Source organism: Moschus berezovskii, chromosome 16 (assembly GCF_049115385.1).
Source record: "Moschus berezovskii isolate FMDL1 chromosome 16, NW_MosBer_1.0, whole genome shotgun sequence".
NCBI lineage: Eukaryota > Metazoa > Chordata > Mammalia > Artiodactyla > Moschidae > Moschus > Moschus berezovskii.
This window is the reverse complement of record NC_142475.1, coordinates 57266770-57290776: the sequence shown is the minus strand read 5'-3', so window position 1 is coordinate 57290776 and position 24007 is coordinate 57266770. Positions and strand designations below refer to the sequence as shown.

Below are 24007 nucleotides of genomic sequence, written 5' to 3'. Positions count from 1 at the left end.
TTCATCAAGAGGCTTTTGAGTTCCTCTTCACTTTCTGCCATAAGGGTAGTGTCATCTGCATATCTGAGGTTATTGATATTTCTCCCGGCAATCTTGATTCCAGCTTGTGCTTCTTCCAGCCCAGCGTTCCTCATGATGTACTCTGCATATAAGTTAAATAAGCAAGGTGACAATATACAACCTTGACGTACACCTTTTCCTATTTGGAACCAGTCTGTTGTTCCATGTACAGTTCTGACTGTTGCTTCCTGACCTGCATACAGGTTTCTCAAGAGGCAGGTCAGGTGGTCTGGGATTCCCATCTCTTTCAGAATGTTCCACAGTTTATTGTGTAATCGACACAGTCAAAGACTTTGGCATAGTCAATGAAGCAGAAATAGATGTTTTTCTGAAACTCTCTTGCTTTCTCCATGATCCAGCGGATGTTGGCAATTTGATCTCTGGTGCCTCTGCCTTTTCTAAAACCTGCTTGAACATCTGGGAGTTGACGGTTCACATACTGCTGAAGCCTGGCTTAGAGAATTTTGAGCATGACTTTACTAGCGTGTGAGATGAGTGCAATTGTGCAGTAGTTTGAGCATTCTTTGGCATTGCCTTTCTTTGGGATTGGAATGAAGACTGACCTTTTCCAGTCCTGTGGCCACTGCTGAGTTTTCCAAATCTGCTGGCATATTGAGTGCAGCACTTTCACAGCATCATCTTTCAAGACTTGAAATAGCTCAACTGGAATTCCATCATCTCCACTAGCTTTGTTCGTAGTGATGCTTTCTAAGGCCCACTTGACTTCACATTCCAAGATGTCTGGCTCTAGGTCAGTGATCATGTTATCGTGACTATCTTCGTTGTGAAGATCTTTTTTGTACAGTTCTTCTGTGTATTCCTGCCACCTCTTCTTAATATCTTCTGCTTCTGTTAGGTCCATACTATTTCTGTCCTTTATTGAGCCCATCTTTGCATGAAATGTTCCCTTGGAATCTCTAATTTTCTTGAAGAGGTCTCTTGTTTTTCCTATTCTGTTGTTTTCCTCTATTTCTTTGCATTGATCACTGAGGAAGTCTTTCTTATCTCTTCTTGCTATTCTTTGGAACTCTGCATTCAGATGCTTACATCTTTCCTTTTCTCCTTTGCTTTTCGCTTCTCTTCTTTTCACAGCTATTTGTAAGGCCTCCTCAGACAGCCATTTCGCTCTTCTGCATTTCTTTTCCATGGGGATGGTCTTGGTCCCTGTCTCCTGTACAATGTCACGAACCTCCGTCCAGAGTTCATCAGGCACTCTTTCTATCAGATCTAGTCCCTTAAATCTATTTCTCACTTCCACTGTATAATCATAAGGGATTTGATTGAGTTCATATCTGAATGGTCTAGTGGTTTTCCCTACTTTCTTCAATTTAAGTCTGAATTTCGCAATAAGGAGTTCATGATCTGAGCCACAGTCAGCTCCTGGTCTTGTTTTCGCTAACTGTATACAGCTTCTCCATCTTTGGTTGCAAAGAATATAATCAATCTGATTTCGGTGTTGACCATCTGGTGATGTCCATGTGTAGAGTCTTCTCTTGTGTTGTTGGAAGAGGGTGTTTGCTATGACCAGTGCATTCTCTTGACAAAACTCTATTAGCCTTTGCCCTGCTTCATTCCGTGCTCCAAGGCCAAATTTGCCAGTTACTCCAGGTGTTTCTTGACTTCCTACTTTTGCATTCCAGTCCCCTATAATGAAAAGGACATCTTTTTTGGGTGTTAGTTCTAAAAGGTCTTGTAGGTCTTCATAGAACCGATTAACTTCGGCTTCTTCAGCATTACTGGTTGGGGCATAGGCCTGGATTACTGTAATATTGAATGGTTTGCCTTGGAAACGAACAGAAATCATTCTGTCATTTTTAAGATTGCATCCAAGTACTGCATTCCGGACTCTTTTGTTGACCATGATGGCTACTCCATTTCTTCTAAGGGTTTCCTGCCCACAGTAGTAGATATAATGGTCATCCGAGTTGAATTCACCCATTCCAGTCCATTTTAATTCACTGATTCCTAGAATGTCGACGTTCACTCTTGCCATCTCCTGTTTGACCACTTCCAATTTGCCTTGATTCATGGACCTAACATTCCAGGTTCCTATGCAATATTGCTCTTTACAGCACCAGACCTTGCTTCTATCACTGGTCACATCCACAGCTGGGTATTGGTTTTGCTTCATCCCTTTATTCCTTCTAGAGTTACTTCTCCACTGATCTCCAGTAGCATACTGGGCACTACCGACCTGGGGAATTCCTCATTCAGTATCCTATCATTTTGCCCTTTGTTACTGTTCATGGGGTTCTCAAGGCAAGTATACTGAAGTGGTTTGCCATTCCCTTCTCCAGTGGACCACATTCGGCTGTGGTCCATGTGATCAGATCGACTAGTTTCCTGTGATTATGATTTCAGTGTGTCTGCCCTCTGATGCCCCCTAGCAACACCTACCGTCTTGTTTGGGTTTCTCTTACCTTGGTCGTGGAAAATCTCTTCACAGCCGCTCCAACAAAGTGCAGCCGCTGTACCCTACCTTGGGTGAGGGGTATCTCCTCAAGGCCGCCCCTCCTGACCTGAACACGGAGTAGCTCCTCTCGGCCCTCCTGCGCCCGCGCAGCCACCGCCTGTTGGTCGTGGGGTAGCTCCTCTCGGCCGCCGGCCCTAGCCTCAGGCGTAGGGTAGCTCCTCACGGCCGCACCTCTTTGCGTGGTTCGTTGTTCCGGGGCCGGCGTCTCTCGCGTCGCGTCTGCGCCGCCGGGGCCGGCGTCTCTCGCGTCGCGTCTGCGCCGCCGGGGCCGGCGTCTCTCGCGTCGCGTCTGCGCCGCCGGGGCCGGCGTCTCTCGCGTCGCGTCTGCGCCGCCGGGGCCGGCGTCTCTCGCGTCGCGTCTGCGCCGCCGGGGCCGGCGTCTCTCGCGTCGCGTCTGCGCCGCCGGGGCCGGCGTCTCTCGCGTCGCTTACTTTTTTTATTGCACTTCATTTTACTATGTTTCAGAGATACTATGTTTTTTACACATTGAAGGTTTGTGACAACCCTGTGTCAGACGAATCTGTTGGCATCATTTATCCAATAACATTTATTTACTTCATGTCTCTGTGTCACATTTTGTTAATTCTTAGAATATCTCAGACTTCTTAAAAAATTAATTTTGTGTTTGTTATGGTGATCTGTGATCATTGATCTTTATTACTACTATTACTACTGGGACTCACTGAAGGCTCAAATAATGGTTAGCAGTTTTTAGCAATAAAATATTTTTTAATTAAGGTAGGTACATTTTTTTTAGACCCAATGCTATTGCATGCTAATAGACTAAGTAGTATAGTGTTAGACATAACTTTTCTAGACATTAAGAAGCTAAAAATTTTGTATGACTTGCTTTATTGCAATATTTGCTTTATTGCAGTGGTCTGGAACCAAACCCACAGTATCTCTGAATTATACCTGTATATAATTCTTGGTTGGCGGTTAGGTAGTAAAAGACCATTCATCTATTTTATAACCTCCACTATTTTTGATGGGAAGAGTCATTAATTATTTTGTTCTGTACATGATCTGTTGTTTTTCTCTTGCTGCTACTCAGACTTTCTCTTTGATTTTCAACAATTTGACTTTGGTATACATGTCTGTCTTTCTTGTTCATTAAGCTTTGTGGATATGTGGGTTTATGTCTTTCTTCAGATGTGGGGAGTTTTCAGCCATTGTTTCTTTAGATTTTTTTCCCATCTTACTTTTCCTCCCCTACCCCCTCAATCTCTGGATTCCCATTTTATGTATGTTGGTACATTCAGTGGTGCTCCAGAGATATCTCAGACTCATTTTGCTTCGTCTGCTTTTCTCTGTTTTTCAGAGTGAACACTTTTAGTTGACTTACTTCAAGTCCACTGATTCATTCTTGTGCCATCTCAAATCTTTTGATGAACTCCTCTAAGTAACTTTGCATTATAGTTATTTTGGGTTTTTAAAAATCTTTTTTTGCTAGTCCAGATTTGGGTCCTCTCCTGGGAAGTTTCTTCCAGCCCTGGGTATGGGTGACATTTTCCTTTCTTTGCATGTCTCTTAGGTTATTGGTGAGAACACCACATTTTAGGTAATACTTTGCAATGAATCTGATTCCAGTTCATTTTTTCCCAGAGGGTTGTTGTTGCAGGTTTTTTCTTTTCTTTTCTTTAATAATTTAGTTGGACTGAAACTGCAGTCTGTCTCCTTCGTGGTCTAAAGTTTTGTTATTTTTTTTCTTTCTCAATTTTATTCTTAAGCCTGGCCTTCTAGGCGTTTTCTCTGGGTCAGCATTGCTGATCTAGATCTACCAGTGACTTGTCAGAGTTTGTGCTCAAAACCTGTGTCTGTAGGGCTTTCACCCTCTGCTGATGGAACTGGCTGTCACTGGGGAGTATAGTCGGGTTTCTGTCTGCCCCGGTTTTTACTTTCTGCCAGGAATCCTTGTATCCCCTTTGCTTGGACACATACTCACTGTCAGGCAGAGAGCTATCAAAGCTCTCCACGGCTGGTAGATTTCTGGCTAATCTGCCAGTCTTTCTGTTTGTTGCTTGCGCCACCCCAAACCTGATGATTAGACTTGCTGACTGGTCTTCTCTGGTCATTCACTACCAGTTGCTACTGATATTCACAGTGCTGCTGGGCATGAAGCTTTTTCATTCAGTCTTGAAGCTGAGTGAACCTCCTTCTTCTGGTTCTTGTGGTTTACCATCCTAGTGGAACTCAATGCATCATCTGGGTTGGGAGGAGGGATGGAAGCATCCCCAGACAAAATCACCGCAGGCTCCCACCCTTCTTACCTGAGACTTAGCAGTTTTTCACAAACAGATTTATTGTATTTTCCATTTATTGTATCCCTTCAATAAGTTTACGGAGTCCTAAAATTGTTTTTAACTATTCAGTCAGCTTTTATTGTTGCTTTTTATGGAAGAGCTTTGATAAACTCCTCCGTTACTCTGAAAGTCCCCTGCTGTCTTGTAACCTTTAATTGTTTTTAATAGGTTGTTTTGTACCTTTGTTCATATAAGCATATGCAAAGTTTTGCTTCATTCTTTTTAATGGCTGCATAATATTTTTATGTATGTTTCAGAATTTATTTAATTAGTCTTCAAATAATGAACATTTATTTCTTATAGATTATAATTCAAACATTGATTCCAGGATTAACCTTGAACATAAATATTAGCATATTTTGGCAAACAGAAGAGTACATTTCTGGCAAAGAACCCACTGAATTTTTAATAAATTACTTTTAATGATTTTATTGAGAAACTTTTTCCGATTCCCCAGGCTAACACATTTAAATAGATTCTAAATTTACTGGCTAGAGAAATCCCATTTACACCTATTTAATTAGAGTTCTAATCAATTTTCTGCTTTTCACAATTGATGACCGTGTTGGTGTTAGTGTTACAATAGTTTTGCTTTTCAGGTAGGGCGTTAAAGTGATAATTTAGTCATGACTAGTTTAAAATGTAAAATTGTAAAAATAATTTAGTCTGTAAGCTGCCACCTATGACTTGGTTTTTCTACTGATTTAAAAGCATTTCAAAGACCAATAAAATTGTAACTACAGTGTGTATATCAATAGTGTCTTGTGTGACATCAGAAGAAACAATTACCTCATATCTAAAGAAGTTGTCTAAAATTACATAGCTGCTCATGCAGTTGGTTAAATTCAGGCTAAACATCAGATGTAATTGACTTAGACTGCATTTTTTTGTTTGTTTTCCTTCCTAACTACATTGTCTACTTTAAAATTTACTTTCATACAGATGATGTTTAAAATAAGCTTTTAATTCTACGTTTTGTGGCAGCATTGTAAGTTACCTAACTTTACTTAGAGCAAAGCTTTTGCTTATTTTTTTTTTTTTAATTTTAATTGTATTTCTAATGGGACCTCAGTTATATTCTTTTCCCCTGAATCTGTTTTTAACCACACAAAATTTTGTGTCTTGCTTTCTAACACTTTTCAATAGGGCCAATACTTAGCATTTATATAGCACATTTTATTTAGAATGTGCTTTACAAATAATTTATTAATTACACATTTTTAGTAAAATGGCAAGGAACATGTTGATAGGCTTATTTTAAAGAATTTGAAATAACTATAGATTCACATGACTTCTGAGGTCATGATATCCCAGATAAGTTAGAGAATCTGTATTTGCAGTAAAATCTAGACTCAGACCTTAGCCTTTCTTGCTAATGGTAATGACTTGAATTTTTCTTCATTTACCTTTCTTCCTTTTACTCTGCAGGTGTTAGCTGGGTGTGATGTCAACTTCATTTTTCATTGGTGTCCATATTATTTTTTTTTACTTAACAATGCTTTTTCCTACAAGTTGTTTTTTGTACTCTACTTTTGAAAAGTAAGGAAGAGGGCTTTTGTTTTTTAGTCACTCAGTCATGTCCAACTCTTTGTGACCCCATGGACCTGCCTGGGTTTCCTGTCCTTCATCATCACCCAGAACTTGCTCAAACTCATGTCCATTGAGTTGGTGATGCCATGCAACCATCTTGTCCTCTGTCATCCCCTTCTCCTCCTGGCTTCACTCTTTCCCACCATCAGGGTCTTTCCCAATGAGTCAGCTCTTCGCATCAGGTGGTCAAAGTATTGGAGCTTCAGCTTCAGCATTTTATATTTTAATTCTAAATAATTCAGGATACTGTCTCATCTGAATCTTTTATTCATACTCAAATTTGCTTTGTTTCTTCTATCATCAAATCTTTCCTTCCTTCTTCAGACTGTAGTCCTTCTCTCTTCCTCTTTGTCACAAACAAGTGGAAGAAGCTGGATCCTTTGCTGTATCTGGGACTTGTTCCCATTCATTCTTCATTCTGCCTGAATGAATTCTAGCTCACTCACTGTTCACCAAAATGATTATGAAGTCAGTACTGCCTTTGTAGTTGGTGAATCCCACAGAGTCAGTGCCTGGCTTCTTACTGATGTGGCTGCAACGCTGACTTGCTGTGGCTTTTGCAGCGCGAGCTCTCGCCGCACCCTCCCGTCGCCTTTGTGCGGTCCTCCCCCTTGTGCGAGTCGGTGTTCAGGGCGGTGTCTTCAGCCCTCCTCCTGCTCTGTGATGGTCCCCACCCGGCCCTGCCCGCTACCAGTGCTGCCTACACACGGACTCTCTTGAGAGCTCCCACAGCCTCTTGCAAGCTCGGCTGTTCTTTTGGAGCACTCAGCCAAGAGAAAACGAGCGAGTCGGGAAAACCAGGCCCGGGCTTCCTGCTGTCCCTTCCCAGTGGACTTACGCAGGACTCACTGATTCTCCCAGCAACACCATGTGACGACACTGGACTGTTCGTTCGAACCAGGGAGGCTCCCCTGAACCTTGTGTCCAGGGTTTTTATGGCGGATCAGTCACAAAGGCATACAGTGTCCCTGACAGATACTCAGAGGCCAGCACCACAGTCCCCCTTTCTGAGCCACAACAAACATTCCCCATCGGTCACGTTCCTGAGACAGATTTATCTGGCCAAGTGGGTACAGCCTGACCTCAGGCCTCAGGCACATGGAAGCAATCTTCATAGGCAGAACCCACCACAGATTCACAGGTTCTCTGCCAAGAGCCTACCATGGGCCAGCCTTGGTGACACACCCTACTCTGTAATGTGTGGGGCCTGTGTAACTCTACCTTGCCCACTTCTGTATCCCTCTCTTTGACTTCTAAGTTTTCGTTTCCTCCATCTGATTGCTACAGAATATCTCAATGTTTATGTACTATAGACCATTGCAGACTCAACCTGCACAAAATTGATTAAATTATTTGTACTCTTCTTGTCTTCCAGAAACAAATTGACATTCTTGACTTTGCTTTTATACCCCCATAATCAATATTTTACCATATCTAATAAAATTAAGCATTATAAATAACTCCATGTCTACCTCTTCCACCCTTCCTGCCAGGTCCCTCCCTACTCCAGGTCATCTTTACCACATCCTGCATATCCGAGGTTATTGATATTTCTCCCAGCAATCTTGATTCCAACTTGTGCTTCTTCCAGCCCAGCGTTCCTCATGATGTACTCTGCATATAAGTTAAATAAGCAAGGTGACAATATACAGCCTTGACGCACTCCTTTTCCTATTTGGAACCAGTCTGTTGTTCCATGTACAGTTCTGACTGTTGCTTCCTGACCTGCATACAGGTTTCTCAAGAGGCAGGTCAGGTGGTCTGGTATTTCCATCTCTTTCAGAATTTTCCACAGTTTATTGTGATCCACACAGTCAAAGGCTTTGTCATAGTCAATAAAGCAGAAATAGATGTTTTTCTGGAACTCTTTTGCTTTCTCCATGATCCAGTGGATGTTGGCAATTTGATCTCTGGTTCCTCTGCCTTTTCTAAAACCTGCTTGAACATCTGGGAGTTCATGGTTCACATATTGCTGAAGCCTGGCTTGGAGAATTTTGAGCATGACTTTACTAGTGTGTGAGATGAGTGCAATTGTACTATGGTATTAGCTATGGGTTTTCTTAATTTGTTGGGTATTTCTATAATGAAAGTATGTTGGATTCTTATGTCAAATTTTTTCTCGGTATATTAAAATTACTAAGTGATTTTTATCCTTTATTCTATTATTATGGTATTATGTTAATTGATTTTCACATGGGTTAAACCAAGCTTGCAATCCTGGTATAAATTCTGCTCAGTTCTTGTGTATATTTCCTTTTTTTATTGTTCATGCTGGTGGATTTGACTTCTTAACACTTTTTCAAGAGCTGTTGCATCTATATTCCTGAGAACACTCTTTTGCAGATTTCTTGTAATGTCTTTGGTTTTGGTATCAGGGCAACAATACTTACTTCACAGAATCAGTGAGGAGATGTCTCCTCCTTTTTAGTTGTTGGAAGTTTGTGAAGGATCACATTAATTCTTTTTTAATTGTTTGTGGAATTCTCCAGTGAAGCCCTGCAGACTTAGGCTTTTCTTTGCAGGACTTTTTTTTTTTTTTTTACTAATTTAGTGTTTTTACTTATTACTAACTGTTCATATTTTCTGTTTCTTCTCCATCAGTTTTGATGGTTTGTGTCTTTTTGGAATTTGTCCTTGTCATCTAAGTTATCTAACTTGTGGGCACACAGTTGTTCATAGCATTTTCAAAATATAAACCTGAATATGCAGCTCACTTTCTTAAATTAAATACTTTTTAGTACCATAATTTCCAGACATTTTATGTTATATTTAAAATGACTTAAATCTTTACTTGATTTGGTTTCTGCTTTCCTTTCTACTTTGAAGACCACTCCTCTACTCCAGACTGTGTCTTGTAGTTTCAGTTCCCTGGACACACTTTTACTCTGGATTTTAAAATATACTTTTCCCTCTGTCTAGAATACTTTACAGCATCCCTTCTGGTAACTGACCCTTAGATGGCATTTCTTGTAGAGAATCTACTCTTAACTGTCCATGGCTGAGTTAGATGGCCTTCCTTTTTTGATCATATAGACCTGAACTTTCTTTTGATTGTAAAACAGACCACACTTGTATTTATTATATGTCTTTCTTGACAGTTATTGAATGGAGTTTGGGATCTTATTAAGGAAAGGAGAGAAATCAAGGATAACTCCCAAAGTTTCTGAGTTGAATATTTTGCAAATAATGTAAGAGCAGGTTTTCAAGAATAAGATGGTATATTCGGTTTTGGAAATGCCGAATTTTGCAACTTGAACAATATCCAAATGAATATGTACAAACAGAGTGTGTGCCTGCCGTTCTTAGTTTCAGTAAAGCTGCCGTGTTGCCTCTGTGCCTTCCTCATTTCTCCTGTCAGACTGAGTCCTTGGCTGCGGGAACCATGTGTGCTCCCCTGGGTTTTGTTAGTTGGCACATCATTTATGCTTAGTAACTACAAGTTGATTGCATTGTAAATAGTAATGCCCATAAATCAGTAACATGATATTTTAATTTTATTATAAATATTTCACTTGGAAAGTATGCCCAAAAGAAGGAGTTATGGCTGACCGTAGGAAATTTTAGTTTACGGGAAAAATACTGTTCAGGTTTTTCTCTTTACAACTGTTCATTCGTATATTTTCAACAGACTCAAATCTTATTTTATGTATTTTAACTATTTTCCATACACTTTTTCTATTAAAAATTGCTTCTTATCCTAAATGCTTTGCTCTCTTCTGTCTTTTGTGTAGGACTATAATGATGAAATCAGGCAGGCACAGCTCCAAGAATTAACATATTTGAATGGTGGTTCTGAAAATGCCGATGTCCCAGTGGTTCGAGGGAAACCTACCTTACGTACAAGAGGTGTACCAACCCCAGCAATAACCAGGTAGGTGTGATTATTTGACTTGCCTGTTGTTGTTAGAATGGGGTGTCATGGCAACAGTTTTCCTGTTTTATTAACAGGTAAGCAGGTCTTCCAGTGTGTTGGTACAAAGCCTGTGGGAATGCTTTCAGGCTATGTGGTACCATATTAAGAGTATTCATTTGGACTGCAGTATTCTTGGGCTTCCCTGGTGGCAGGAGACATGGGTTCAATCCCTGGATCAGGAAGACCCCTGGATGGAGGAAATGGCAACCCACTCCACTGGAAAAAATCCCATGAACATAGGAAAAATTGGAAAACATAGAAACACTGGAAAATTCCCATGAACTTAGGAACCTGGTGAGCTAAAGTCTGTGGAGTCACGAAGAGTTAGACACAACTGAGCGTGCACATTCCTGGGCTTAAATATGACCTGTATCACTTACTAGCTAATGAATGTAGATAAGTTTATTAATCCCTTAATCCTTTAAAATGTAAGCGATAGCTTTGATGCACAAATGGACCTCATGGAAGCTTGTGTTTCCTTTTGAGTGCAGATGATATCAAGCTAGTTCAGTGCCACGTCTCCAGTGGTGAGCAGTGTCAGGTACCAGGTGACTGTCCCCATGCCTGTTCTCTTTTTATTTCATGTAGGTGCTCTGTGGTATCTGATACTCCGGATCTCGTCCAGGCACACTGAAATTTTATTTTTGTCTTGAATGATTCATGACCCTTTTAAACATGAAAAATGTTTTAATGAATTATAAGTCAGTTGAAGCAAACTGTAGATTGAGATATGACTCTCAAACCTATTTGAGAATTATTTTTAATTTTTGGATTTTTGCCCTCGAATGAACCCAGTGGAAATTAGTCACACAGATTTTTTTTTTAATAGTGACTATATGTATTTTTTCAGGTAGTTTTGCATAAAATAATTTTAAATAGGCTTATTCCATGTAACTAAGTGCATTTGGAAGAATAACAAGTCAGTTCCCCTGGGGAGTGTTGCAGATCAGCACACTGTCAGAGCAGTTACAGACAGGTGTTATTGCAGTGTAAAATAAACACAGACCTGGGCATGGCACCAGGTGGGTTTTCTCTATAAAAAAGGCTAATAATAATAATAGGATTGCTGCAGATGATTTAATGAAATAATTTATGTAGCTGTTGAGTAAATGGTAAATCTCTTTCATTTCCATTTCTTCTAATGTTAAATAATTCATTTGAAATCATAAAAAATTACATATTTTCTATATTAGTTTCCTGTGGCTGTTGCAGTGAATTACTACCAATTTGGTGGCTTTAAGCAATAGAAATTGGTCACAGCTCTGGAGGCTAGATGTCTGCAGTCAGCTAAAGGAGGCCACAGCCTGGGTGTTGACAGCTCTCCTACTGGAGGTGGTAGCAGGAATCCTTTTCTTGACCCTTCCAGCTTCTGGCCTGTGGGCAGTCCTTGCCTGGAGGCCCTGTCTGCTCTCTCTCCTTCTTCCCCTTGTCTTGCTCAGCGCCATTGACCCACCTCATTTAGGGGAACATGTGCCTATATTTAGAGCCCACCTGGAGTGCCACACCTGCCAAGGCCCATTTTACCCCTTGGATGGAGAGCACAGAGCACGGGCAGGGCCTTTGGTTTAGGGGGCGCTCTGTCCCCAAGTCAGACCTATCATTTTTACTGTCTGGTTGTCATGTTTTCAGTTAAGTAGAAAATGTTACCTTATGAACAGGCAGAAAGGCAGAAACTTTCTGTTCAGGGAGTGTAATGTCTAGAGAACCCCTCCATCCACCCAGATGAAAAAATACGTATTCTTGATGACAGCATATGCATTGCTTACCGTTTTAAGCTTTTGTGTTGCCTTGGTGGTTGATATTCTTGGATAGAATTGATGTTCACTTCGCAGGTCAGAGCCTGTGCTTTAGTGTGTGGAGTCATGGCTGGCTGTGCTGACTGAACACCCTCATGAGGGTACTTCTGGATGCTGCTCCCTCCCTCCGTGTGACTCCACGGCACCGCATCTTCCAGACACTCTTGTTAAACAGGATTAAATTCATGTTCCTCTACGAGGCATACAGTGCCCTTCTGTACTGTTCTTAAGACCTGTCTCCCGACTGGTCTTTATTCATCACTCTGCCGTGTTTCCTGTGTTTAGCACCTAGCCCCACCACTGGGTTGAAGTGTGTGCTGTCCGCTTCCAGACCTTTGTTCGCGTTGTTCTGCATCTGCATCCTCCCTCCACTGCTCACCTGTTGAAATCCTACTTGTCTGTACACCCCAACCTGCTTCAGCAAGCACCCACAGTGCGCCCACTGCTGACAGGGCTTCTGTGCATGTCACAGAGCTGGGCCAGGTTAAGCCTCGCGAACAGCCCTGTGAGGTGGGTGCTGTTCTGCTTGTCACCATGTCACGAATGAGGACAGTGGGCAGGGAACCTGGGGAATGCGGGCAGTCTGGTTCCGGAAACCTGCCTCTCCCTCTCTTTGAGCCTCCCCTTAGGTTTTCATTCAGAATCCTGTTTTTTTCTTCCACCCATTCTTCCCTTGCCATTTTTCCATAGACATTTCATTCTGTCACTTTTGTTATATTTTAATTACAGCATAGTTAGTACAAACTACGATGAGAAATTTGTATTTTTACTACTTTTCTTCATCAGATCATATGGTAACTTGATGTAAGTTAATGTTCATCTAACAGAATAAAAGTTAATTGATACAGAAAGTATTAGGGTAGAAAGTTACAAAACTCCTAAGAGTGAGATCGATTAATACACCAAAAGGTGCATGTTATTTTGTAAGGTTGGCAAAATTGGTCTTCAGATTATGCTTTGACCTTTCTAGTGGCCAAAGCTGAGGAAAATGGCAGTTATAGAACTGACGATGTCTAAATGGCTAAAAACAGTCATAAAATGAAAGACAAATATACTTACTGCATCCTTGCAGTTTAGTCCTAGGACTCTTGGAAGCTCCTTGGTGGATCTTCACCACACCCAGCCCCTTGGAAGTCATTTTTATTTTAGCTCTAAAATTAACCATATATCTACCTTTCTTTGATCTCTTTTCTCATTCTGCATCCCAGCCAGACTGGTCTCCTTTCTATGCCTCAAAGAGGCCAGCCTAGTCTCTCTCCATGTCCCTGGCCTTCCTTCCTCCTCCTCGGAAGGCCTGTCTGCAGTCTCCTGCCCGCCCCTCAGCACCTTGCTGTCAGCACACCCAGGCACCTTTCCGAGAGGCCTTTGCCATCTCCTTATTTGAAAGGACCACCCTGTAGCCCAGAAGCCAGTCCACACACCCTTCTTGGTTATGTAACAGCATTTATCAAACTGAATTTACCTTTCTGACTTGTTCACATTTTCATTGGTGACTCCTTAGTATAATGTAAAACCTTAAAGGACCTTGTGTCTCTAATACATGGCATATAGGACTCACTCAGGAAATAAATGTTGAGTGAATTCAGTACGTTTGTAAATTCTTTACACTCTTCTGATGGAGCATTGACATTTACAGTATTGTTAGTATAGTTCTTGTCTGCCATGTGACTGATTTACTGTGGGAGTCGCCTGTTGGGACTGGTCACACGGATGGCACCACTGGGGAATGTCTCAGTGGAGCAGGTCATTTCTGAAATCTTCTTGCATGTTCCCCACTGTTCTCACTTTAGGATACCTTTCTGCTAAAAGATGTAAATGATCTAAAATTAAATCCTGCCATAGGGAGTAATACGTACTTTAATAAAACCTTTTCATTCAGTTTCAAATGAGAGGACTAAACTTACTCCTTTCTTACTAGGAGATGAGCAAGTTGCTTTTTTTCCAGTCTACCCTGTGCCGACTGTGGTACGTCACTTCAGTCCTTGCAAGGACCCCAGCAGAGAAGTGTCATGGAAGTTAGAATCGATGCCACTCCATGAAAACTTTTGTTTAGTTTTAGGTTTTTCTCCACAGGGTTTCTACCCCTTGTTTTGCTGCTGCCTGGATGGTCTGAGCAAGACAGATCTGAACCATCAAGGATGCTCCCTTCCTTCTGCTCTGTAGAACAGCTGGCTGGTTCTATGTACCTTTTCTGCTGGCCTTGTCTGTGACCCCTCTGTCCACCCCCCCCGCCCCCCCCCCCCCCCCCCCCCCGCCAGTAGCAGGCAGTGTTCTCTCCTTGCATTTGTTACCAGAGACAGCAGGGGGGAAAAAAGTGAATGCAGCCTGTCTCTCTAGGTGGTAAATACACATTCCTGGTGTTGGGTGCTGCATGTGGTGGGTTTGTTTCGGCTTTGGACGTGAGGCTGACCTGATCGCCTGAAGACCTTTTTCAAATGGGGGAAATCTCTATGGTTTCTTCACATATTATGCCTTCCCCTTCTCTCTTCTCTTCTTGGATGGCAGTCTCAGGTTAGATCTTCTGACTGCACTTGCCAGCCTTTGTGCCCAGTGCAGGACCCTGCAGCACACTCGCAGGCTGCCGTGAAGAGTTAAAACTGTCATGGGGCCACCACAGAGATCTGCAGCTTCCAGACGCTGCGTGAACTGTCAGCGTATGGTGATCATTTGTCGTCTTAACATTAGATCATGCCCCACTGATATTAATGATACTGTGTTTTTATACGGCTGGCACCTCAGCAGCCGCTGATAAATTCTAGCCACAGTCACGTTGATCAGTGGGCACCACAAAACGTTTCAACCACAGGATCAGATGGGACCTGGTCACCCTCATTTTCGCATCAACACTAACCTTCACATGGTACCTATTCTCTTTTTAAAATGGATTATGAATAATATCATAGATGCTGAAGATTGTTTTAATGACAGAAAATGATATATTTTTCTCCACAGTAGGTGAAGTTATGAGAAATGTTATCGGGAAAACTGAATAGTTAATATATGGGCCATAAATATCTCACCAGCATATGATATGATTTACATTAATCTACCAATCTATATTAAAAAGTCCTTTTTTATTATTAAGGAAAGGCTGGAAATAGGAAAAAAAATGATCTATTTCTTTTTCTACTAAATTATAAGTTTCCAATTGGAAAAAAACCCCGTTAATTTGGGATGGTATATAAATTGTTTGATTCCCTCCTGAATTTGCCTTCTGAGGACCTTGTACCACCTGACCTGTCAGAACTATCTCACCCCTTCCTTCCAACTCTGTGTCTACTGTCCGTGCCCTTGAAACCCGGGCAGTGATCAGGACACACATGCTCCTCGCTGCAGGCAGAGAGGCTGGAGGACTTTCCCTGGAAATGAGTTTCTCTGCTTGTCTTGCCATAAGCCCAGAACTATCCCTCCATCCTCAGCATCCACTGCCTTTCCTCCCTCGTGCTCTCTGAGTTAGTACAGCCATACTAGGGTTGATTAAGGAGAGACAGGAGAAAAGCCTGTGGTTTCTTTTAAAATCGCCTTAGTAGGTTTGGGGAAGACACTAACGGAGGCAAATAACATGGCAAACAGTGAGAAAACTTCCAACTAGAGCTTGTCTTCGAAATGCCGGCCTGGAACGGAGCACGGTTCTCCTGGTCACATCACCAGAGCATCCTGGCTCTTCAAAAGTTTAATCAATTTTTTTCCTCTTTGAACATGAAGTCAGTTTCTGGTGTTAGGTCTTTTAATGTCACACGTTTCCTGAGCTCTTTCTGTGACAGGAAGTGAAGTTACACAGATGGTGACCGAGTTGTTGTCCGGCCGTTCAGGGAGCATAAGAGGAAAGTCAGAGAGGCAAGTAGTGATGGCAGACTGGCTGAAAAGAGGCCTAAGGGTATGAGGAAGAGAGAAGTGAAATAGAAATGACAATGGGGAGTGTGAGCACCGACACTCAGAAGAGGGAGGTCATCCCGCACAGAGGGGCCAGGGTTGGAAAGCAGGGGAAGTGGCGCCATATGCCTGGAATTGGAGTGTGGCTACGGGAGAATCGGCATCACCCAGGCCCCTCCTAGTGGGTGGTCTCAGCATACTTCCCTCACTAAGCCTAGTTTCTTCATCAGTGAAATGGGGACAGACATTGAGCACACAGTAATCCAAATCCTACTTAATTTTTTTAACTGTCCCATTGAAGCTTAGACTATGGCATAATTCCTTTTCTGATTTCTCAGAATGACCCCTCACTAAAAATTGAAGTCCTGTAGCACAGATAACTTCTTACAATTTCTCCTCTATCATCAGCTGAGCAGGAGAGTTTTCTTGTCCCTATATGGTCAAGCTGGGTCCACAGATCATTGTTTATGTGTGCAGAGAGCATGTCCTAAGGGTCACTAACGTACTGAGCTCACAGGCAGGATGTGGGGCTCATGCCACTGTTGTTTCATAATTTGGGGACATATCTCATGTTTTTGTTGCATGGTTTTGTTGCTCAGCAAGCCTGCCTGGTTTTGTGATTAAGCAAACCTGCTTTCTTGGTAAATTGTTAACTTACAGGAGTCTCCCATATTTTTTCTATGGATACTTACAATCACCTAGTGGGATTGACTAGTCCCTTGTTTTGTCCCTTCACTCTGTCCCTATCAGATGAATCACAGGGGAAAGAAGAGAGATAGCCAGCAGGTTTCATAATAGGTCTGTAACCTCTGGATCCAAGCCACACACAGCAGCACTTGAGAGCTTTCTGGACATGCAGTCTCAGTCCCAGCCTAGACCTCCTGATGTCGACGCTGCCCTGAGACCAGACCCGGGTGCTGTGGGTGCCGCAGTAAGGTGTGAGAGGAGAAGCGGGCCCAGCCCCACGTGTCAGGATCTGCAGAGGTGCTCTGGGTGAGAGCTGCCCCAGTCCTCTCTTCAGAACTTCAGTCTCCCTTGCCCTGGCGGTTTCTCATGTTTAGTCTGAGGGACTGAGACCTTGGACTGCATTTACCTTTCCCTTCTGTCTGGCCTCCCATTCCTTTCTCAGCCTCTGGCAAGAAAAAAAAATCTCAATGATTATACTTGACTCTTAGAAGCACACGCCATCAGAGATGAAGAAAAGCTGTCACACGTGTCAGGGATTCTGTGGGAAAGTAAAGCACTCCTCAGGTCATTAATGCATCCAGGCTGATCCCCAGATGGATCTCAGCAAGGGCTTTTCTTACTGTGACACCGGCTAGACCTTGACTAGATCCGCAGACCCCCACTATGGTCAGCTGTAGGCCTTTCTCTTCCTGAGGCCCAGGCCTCACCCAGCTAATAATGCTGGAGCTGGCTTGAGCTAATTCACCAAGTTCATTGTTTTGTTCTGTACTTTTGCTTCTCATAAAATATATAGACAAAAGCCAAACACTGTGATATACGTTTATAGCCTTATTCTACCGCACTGCATACTGCTGCTAAATGTGTAGAAGGTACAAGAACGTGCTGCTGCCAAATGTGGAAGGTGAGACCTAGTGCAGGCTGCCACTCTACCTCTCTCTCCTCACTCTTTGGTAAGCAGCCAGAAGGACGGTATTGAGGACAGAGTCCACATAGTGATCACCACCTACTGCATGCCTGTTTTTGCTTGAGCACTTGATATAGTTGTAACCCTCACAACTATTCCACGAGAGCTGGATCTTATTTACTGGATCAGTAGATGGAAAACGCAGGCTCAGCAACCCAGTGATGACAGGAGTATTGAGGCTGAGTGTATTGGAACCCAAAGCATGGGCTTTTTCATCATATCCGAAAACCTCTTACTAACATATAAACTAAATAATTAGTTCCTAATGGGTCAGTAACTTTTTGTGTTCATTCAAAGCATGGTTCCCATGGAAAAAAACTTGATTATTTTCATATCTGACTTGCAAAACCAGAAATTAAGGTCACTGTGCTGAAAAATGCAAACACACAGAAGCATTACAATCACACACATTCGCCAGCTTATGAAACTGTGTACTCAGATGGGTTAGGTTTCTGCTTTTCCATTATCCCTGTTCTGAGCAGTACAGCACCAGTCCTATCAATTTGAAGCAACTTTTCGTGTAAAAAATAAACGAGTTCCCATTGATTATCATTTTAAATCTCATCTCACAGATGCATTTTCTGCTCTCACCCCATGTCGTCAATCCTGCCGGTTAGCTCTGCCCTGAGCTTGATCTGCAGCGTTGGGTGAGCGTGCATGGCAGTGCCGCGGGATGTGCATGCTGGCCATGCCTCTGTCATGACTTCCCTCACCAAGCGCCTTGTACAGCACTAAGGCTGCGCTGCTTCACACCCTTCCTGTGGGGTTTCAGACTCTTAGAGACGAATCTTCAAAGTGTCTTGGAGATAAGGGTCCCGAGCTACATGCATCAAATGACTCGTCTGAAACTCTGTAACGGGTTCTATAGTGTGATTCCTATACCCAGTGGGCACATAACCTAACAGTGTCGATGCTGATGGGAAAGAATTGTGAGGTTCTTAAATATAAATTTATTTTTTCAATTTAAAAGGCTGGAATTTATACAGTCAAAAATATTGAATATTTTGTGATTGATATAGTGCCTTGGATGACAGGGGTGGGATGTGAGATAAAGAAGCAGGAGCCTTAATTAGTTTGATTATACAAGGAGTGACTGACGTAGCACAAATGAGTCAGATGTACCAGAAGTAGAAACTCTTTTCTAATTACATTGAAGAGTCTTTTAGATATATAATGGAGATAAAATGATGAGTGAGACTAAAGATATGATGTCTGTCAATACAGTTCAGAGAGACTGAAATTTGTTTAAGTTGTTCGAGTAGGAAATCTGCTAAATACTGTGTGTGCCCTGTGCCATTTTTCCCTCCCCATAACACCAAGAAAAGAGGTCTCACGGTTGAGGAAACTGTCCTAGGAAGTTCAGACCCTTTGATGAGTTTGAATGTTAACTGGAGGGCAGAGTTAAATAACCACAGTCAGCAATCACATTCAGATCTGAATCCAGTGTCCTCATTCTTGACCACCAATTTTACTGCAGCAATTTTTATGGCCTAATATCACGTGCGCACACACACACACACACACACATAAAACTGACAATGCTTGAAAAATGGATAATACAAGTCACACACATACACACACACACAACTGGCAATGCTTGAAAAATGGATAACACAAGTTCCCTAAAGGTGAAAGTCATATTTTTTTTTTTTTTATGATTTTGACAGTTTTGAGGAATACTGATCAGGTTCTTTGTTAAATGTTCCTTGTTTGGGATTTGTCTAATATTTTTTCAGATTAGCCCAGGCTTAATAGTTTGGGGAACAAAAACCACAGGGTAAATAACTATTTTTATCATATCTTGGAAACATACTATTTGCTGGCTTATCACTGTTAGCCACTTACCAAATTTCAGTTATTCATTGCAGTTTACAGGAAAGCAGTTGACTTACGAACTTTGTATTCCAAGACCGTGTTTCTTGTGCTTATTAGTTCTGGTTTACTGTTTGCTTGTATAGTTGCTTTTTTTTATCTTGACCTGGTTGGTTCTTTGGAAACTTTTACAGAGAAATGATGTCACCTGCAAACAGTTTTGTTTCTTCCTCCACAATCTTGAAAGTTTTATTTTCTTTTTGTGCCTCGTTGATTTAGGTAGGACTTCTAGTACAGTAGGAATGGTAAGGCTGGACATCCATGCCTTCCTCCTAATCTTAAGGGGAAGCATTCAGTCTCTCACCATTTGATATGTTGTTAGTTGTAGGTTTTTTGTAGAAGTTCTTTTTTGACCTGAGTGAATATATCTCCATTTGCTGAGATTTTTTAATCATGAATGACCTTGTATTTCATCGAATGCTGCTTCTGCTTTATATGATCTTAAGATTTTTCTTCTTAAGCCTTCTTGGTGCGATGGATGGATCACATTGATTCTCATTAATGTTGAAGCAACCTTCGTTGAAAGTCGCTCAGTTGTGTCCAGCTTTTTGCAACCCCATGGACTATACAGTCCATGAAATTCTCCAGGCCAGAATACTGAAGTGGATAGCCATTCCCTTCTCCAGGGGATCTTCACAACCCAGGGATCGAACCCAGGTCTCCTGTGTTGCAGGCGGTTTCTTTACCAGCTGAGCTACCAGTTGAAGCAGGCTTGCCTACTTGGAATAAATCTTACTTTATTTTTGAGGATTTTTGCATCTTTGTTCATGGGAGATACTGATTTATAAGCTTTTATTTCCATTTTATAATATCTTTAATGCCTTTTGTTTCTCCTTGGACCACATATCTCTTCCTAGGGAGGTCAGAGACCACCTAGCCCAGCCCTATCACCCTTCTCAGCCTCTCTGTCTCCCAACACCTTGGCCAGTTGTGACTCCCACAGGTGGACTTAGAAAAAAAAATCTTGGGAGACACCTCCTGTGACAGATCCCCATGAGGGCTCAAGGCCAAGTTGGGGCCGGTCATTTCTGTTATCCCTGGTGGCGCAAGCCACGCCCAGCTTGTAATGCAGAAGTAGTTTTCAGGAGGCATTTCCAAAGACCAGCCGGAGGGAATGTGTTGGGAGAGGTTCCCTCTGGTTTTACTTCCTGGTAGAGAATGTGGAAGACTGATATAACTTCTCAATATTTAATAGGTTTCGCCAGTGAATCCTCTGGATCTGATACTTTCTTTTTTGAAAGATTATTATCAATTAAATTTGTTTAATACACATAAGATTATTTAATTCTCTTCTTGTGAGATTTGGTCATTTGTGTATTTTGGGGAATTAGTCCAGTTCATCTAAGTTAACAAATACGTGGGCCTAGAGTTGTTCATAATCTTCCTGTTTTTATCTTTAATGTCCTTGAGATCAGTAGTATGACCCCCTCTTTCATTTCTGATGTTGTTTTTCCTTGTTTAGCCTGTCTAGAGGTTTATTAATTTTATTGATCCTTCAAAGAGCCAGCTTTTGGTTTCTTTCATTTTCTCTGTTTGTGCAATTTGCATTTTCAGCTGTGTATTTACTATTCCAATCAAATTAAAGAAGAAGGAGAGAACTGCTGTACAGGCAGCCACATCAGCTGCTTGGTTCTCCTTGTTTGCAGGACGTTGTCCACAGGAGGTAGGGCTGGCTGGGCCTGTATTTTCCAGTGGAGCCAAATATCTGTCCTCATTTCTTCATAGGACTTGCACGTTTGCTCAGGTTTTAGCTGCCTTCTTCCTTCTTCTCTTGACTTGAAGTCTCATATTTTATGTTAGAAATACATAAATATGTTGCATTCTACTTCAGAAAATATGTTTATTGCACTTAAAAACTATGCTTTCCATCCTATGTAGTTCAGTTCAGTTCAGTCGCTCAGTTGTGTCCACCTCTTTGCGACCCCATGAATCACAGCACACCAGGCCTCCCTGTCCATCACCAACTCCCGAAGTTCACTCAAACTCATGTCCATCGAGTCGGTGATGGCATCCAGCCATCTCATTCTCTGTCATCCCTTTCTCCTTCTGCCCCCAATCCTTCCCAGCATCAGTCTTTTCCAGTGAGTCAACTTGTCGCATGAGGTGGCCAAAGTATTGGAGTTTCAGCTTTAGCATCAGTCCTTCCAATGAACACCCAGGATTGATCTCCTTTAGAATGGACTGGTTGGATCTCCTTGCAGGACAAGGGACTCTCAAGAGTCTTCTCCAGTACCACAGTTCAAAAGCATCAATTCTTCGGCGATCAGCTTTCTTCACAGTCCAACTCTCACATCCATACATGACCACGGGAAAAACCATAGCCTTGACTAGACAGACCTTGGTTGGCAAAGTAATGTCTCTGCTTTTTAATATGCTATCTAGGCTGGTCATAACTTTCCTTCCAAGGAATAAGCGTCTTTTAATTTCATGGCTGCAGTCATCATCCGCAGTGATTTTGGAGCCCCCCAAAATAAAGTCTGACACTGCTTCCACTGTTTTCCCATCTATTTTCCATGAAGTGATGGGACCAGATGCCATGATCCTATGTAGTAGATATGTTATTTGAGGAAGTCCATTTTATTCCCTCTCTCATGGAATCCGGTGTGTATTTTGGTCCTGGGTTTGCCGTCTCTGTGTTCTCAGACAGCCTTAAGATCCCTGTGGGGCTCTATTTTCTTGTCCAAAGATGAGCCAGTAAGGCCTGGATCGCAGTGTTGGAGTGAGGACTGACTGAGGCTCTGGTGGGGCGTGATGGTCCCAGGGGAGGCAGCCTCCCCAGATATCAGCTTCCTGTTCTGGGTCCCAAACAGAAACCGATGCTGGGGCTTCTTTGATGTTACCATATTTATTGTCACTGGACTAGGTGCCTGAATGATTGAAGTTCCTGTCTTTAGGTAGATAATATGTTCCTGACTTGCTTTAGTTTTTTCTTTGCATATAGTGTCCTTATTTCTTTTTACAGATTTATGGAACATTGATTTTCATGAGATATTAGTGCATGTGAACACTGGAATGCTGGAGAACACCATGCAAATTGCTGATGTGACCCTCTTGCTTGCAGGGGCAGGGGAGGAGTCTCAGCCCGGCCGGTGGGAGTCGGGGTACCACGGGGGACGCCAGCTTCCAGGGGCGTCCTCTCCACCCGAGGGCCAGTGAGTCGCGGAAGAGGACTTCTCACTCCCAGAGCACGAGGAGTGCCCCCAACTGGGTACAGACCTCCACCGCCACCCCCGACACAGGAGTCCTATGGAGACTATGTAAGTGAAGGTGCTCTGATGGTCTATGATGCAGACCGTGTCAGGCGTGGTGACCAGTATCCCTCATGTTGCTTAAACTGAGCTCTTTAGCATTTACTGAATGCTAAATAAATACTTGGTATCAGAGACACAGAAAATGTGAAAGAAATAACCTCCTTTGTCAAATAACTACGAAGGTGAATCTGGGTGGTGGGGAGGCTCAGGACTAGGAGCACGGAGCCGTGCTGTCAGCTGCCACACAGGTGTGTGACATAGTGTTCATCCACTACAGGTTGCCTCTTGAGTGAGTCAGCCATTTAAAAAGTAATTGCCTGAGTATAGCAAGCTGTTTTTACCCTTAAGTGTTTCCTTTTAGACTCTGCTACTGAATATGGATTCTTAGTGGAAATTCTTTTTCAGTGAAGAAAATAAAAGTTCTTAGTTTTTTTAATTAATGCAAATCAGTTTTTCCATTTATCATTCAGTAATTCTTTGATACGGTCCACAGACTTACTTAACATAAGAGAAAGAAAATACATCCATGGAAAATGGGCAGCAGGAGGTGGGAGCAGTGGATTCTTTAACAAGAATATAGAACCCCTGGGATTCTTTCTGTGATTTTCTATTTTAACATAAAGGATGAAAATAAGTACTGGATAGATGTGTCATATTAGTCATTGAAAATATTAATATTAAAGGAAGAGTATATCAACTGTTGTCAAAGAAAGGGAAGCAGTGCCAGTCCTGCAGTTCCCAAAGCACTAGGTTTTCATGTTTCCCTTAATGGAGACCTGCTTGGAGTTCAGCACCTCTTTGCACAGTTTCTGGAAGTCTGAAATAATCCGTGGGCCACAGACAACTTCTTCCGTGTCATCTGCAGCCACTGGAAAGACCTGAGCCCTTGTCCTGGTCATCCTGAACTTCTGGTAGATCCTTAAGTGTGCTGAGTCCTCTTAGGCTTCCAGAGCTCTGCTCATACAGTGGTCTCTGCCTCAAGAACTCCTCTCCATCCTCTGAGTGTTTCCTGTCTGTCCTTGCAGACTCGGGTCAGCTGTCACTGGAGCCTACCTGCTAGGTGTCCCCATAGCCTCCTGGCTGGACTGGGTGCTGGGAGTCAGGAACGAGTGCTGTGCCCCCCCACGCTCAGCAGAGGGGGCACACTGGGAGCTCAGTGAAGTATATTGTAAACGTAAATCCCATATGGACAGTTTCACCACTTGGCTGTTCAGTTGGGGAAGGA

At 42.4% G+C, this 24007-nt stretch overlaps 1 protein-coding gene across 3 annotated transcripts in view; it reads left to right on the top strand.

Moving 5' to 3' along the window:
* The window catches only part of KHDRBS3 (KH RNA binding domain containing, signal transduction associated 3), a 162092-nt gene that overhangs the window by 88145 nt on the left and 49940 nt on the right, over window positions 1-24007 (top strand). For all 3 annotated transcript variants that reach the window (XR_008686709.2, XM_088844846.1, XM_055432116.2), the window contains 2 exons: window positions 10158-10297; window positions 22593-22788. Coding sequence is in view for 2 of the 3 variants with exons in the window: in XM_088844846.1 (XP_088700972.1) it covers window positions 10158-10297; window positions 22593-22788 (336 nt within the window). In the remaining variant the exon portion in view is untranslated. The remainder of the gene's footprint in view (window positions 1-10157; window positions 10298-22592; window positions 22789-24007) is intronic.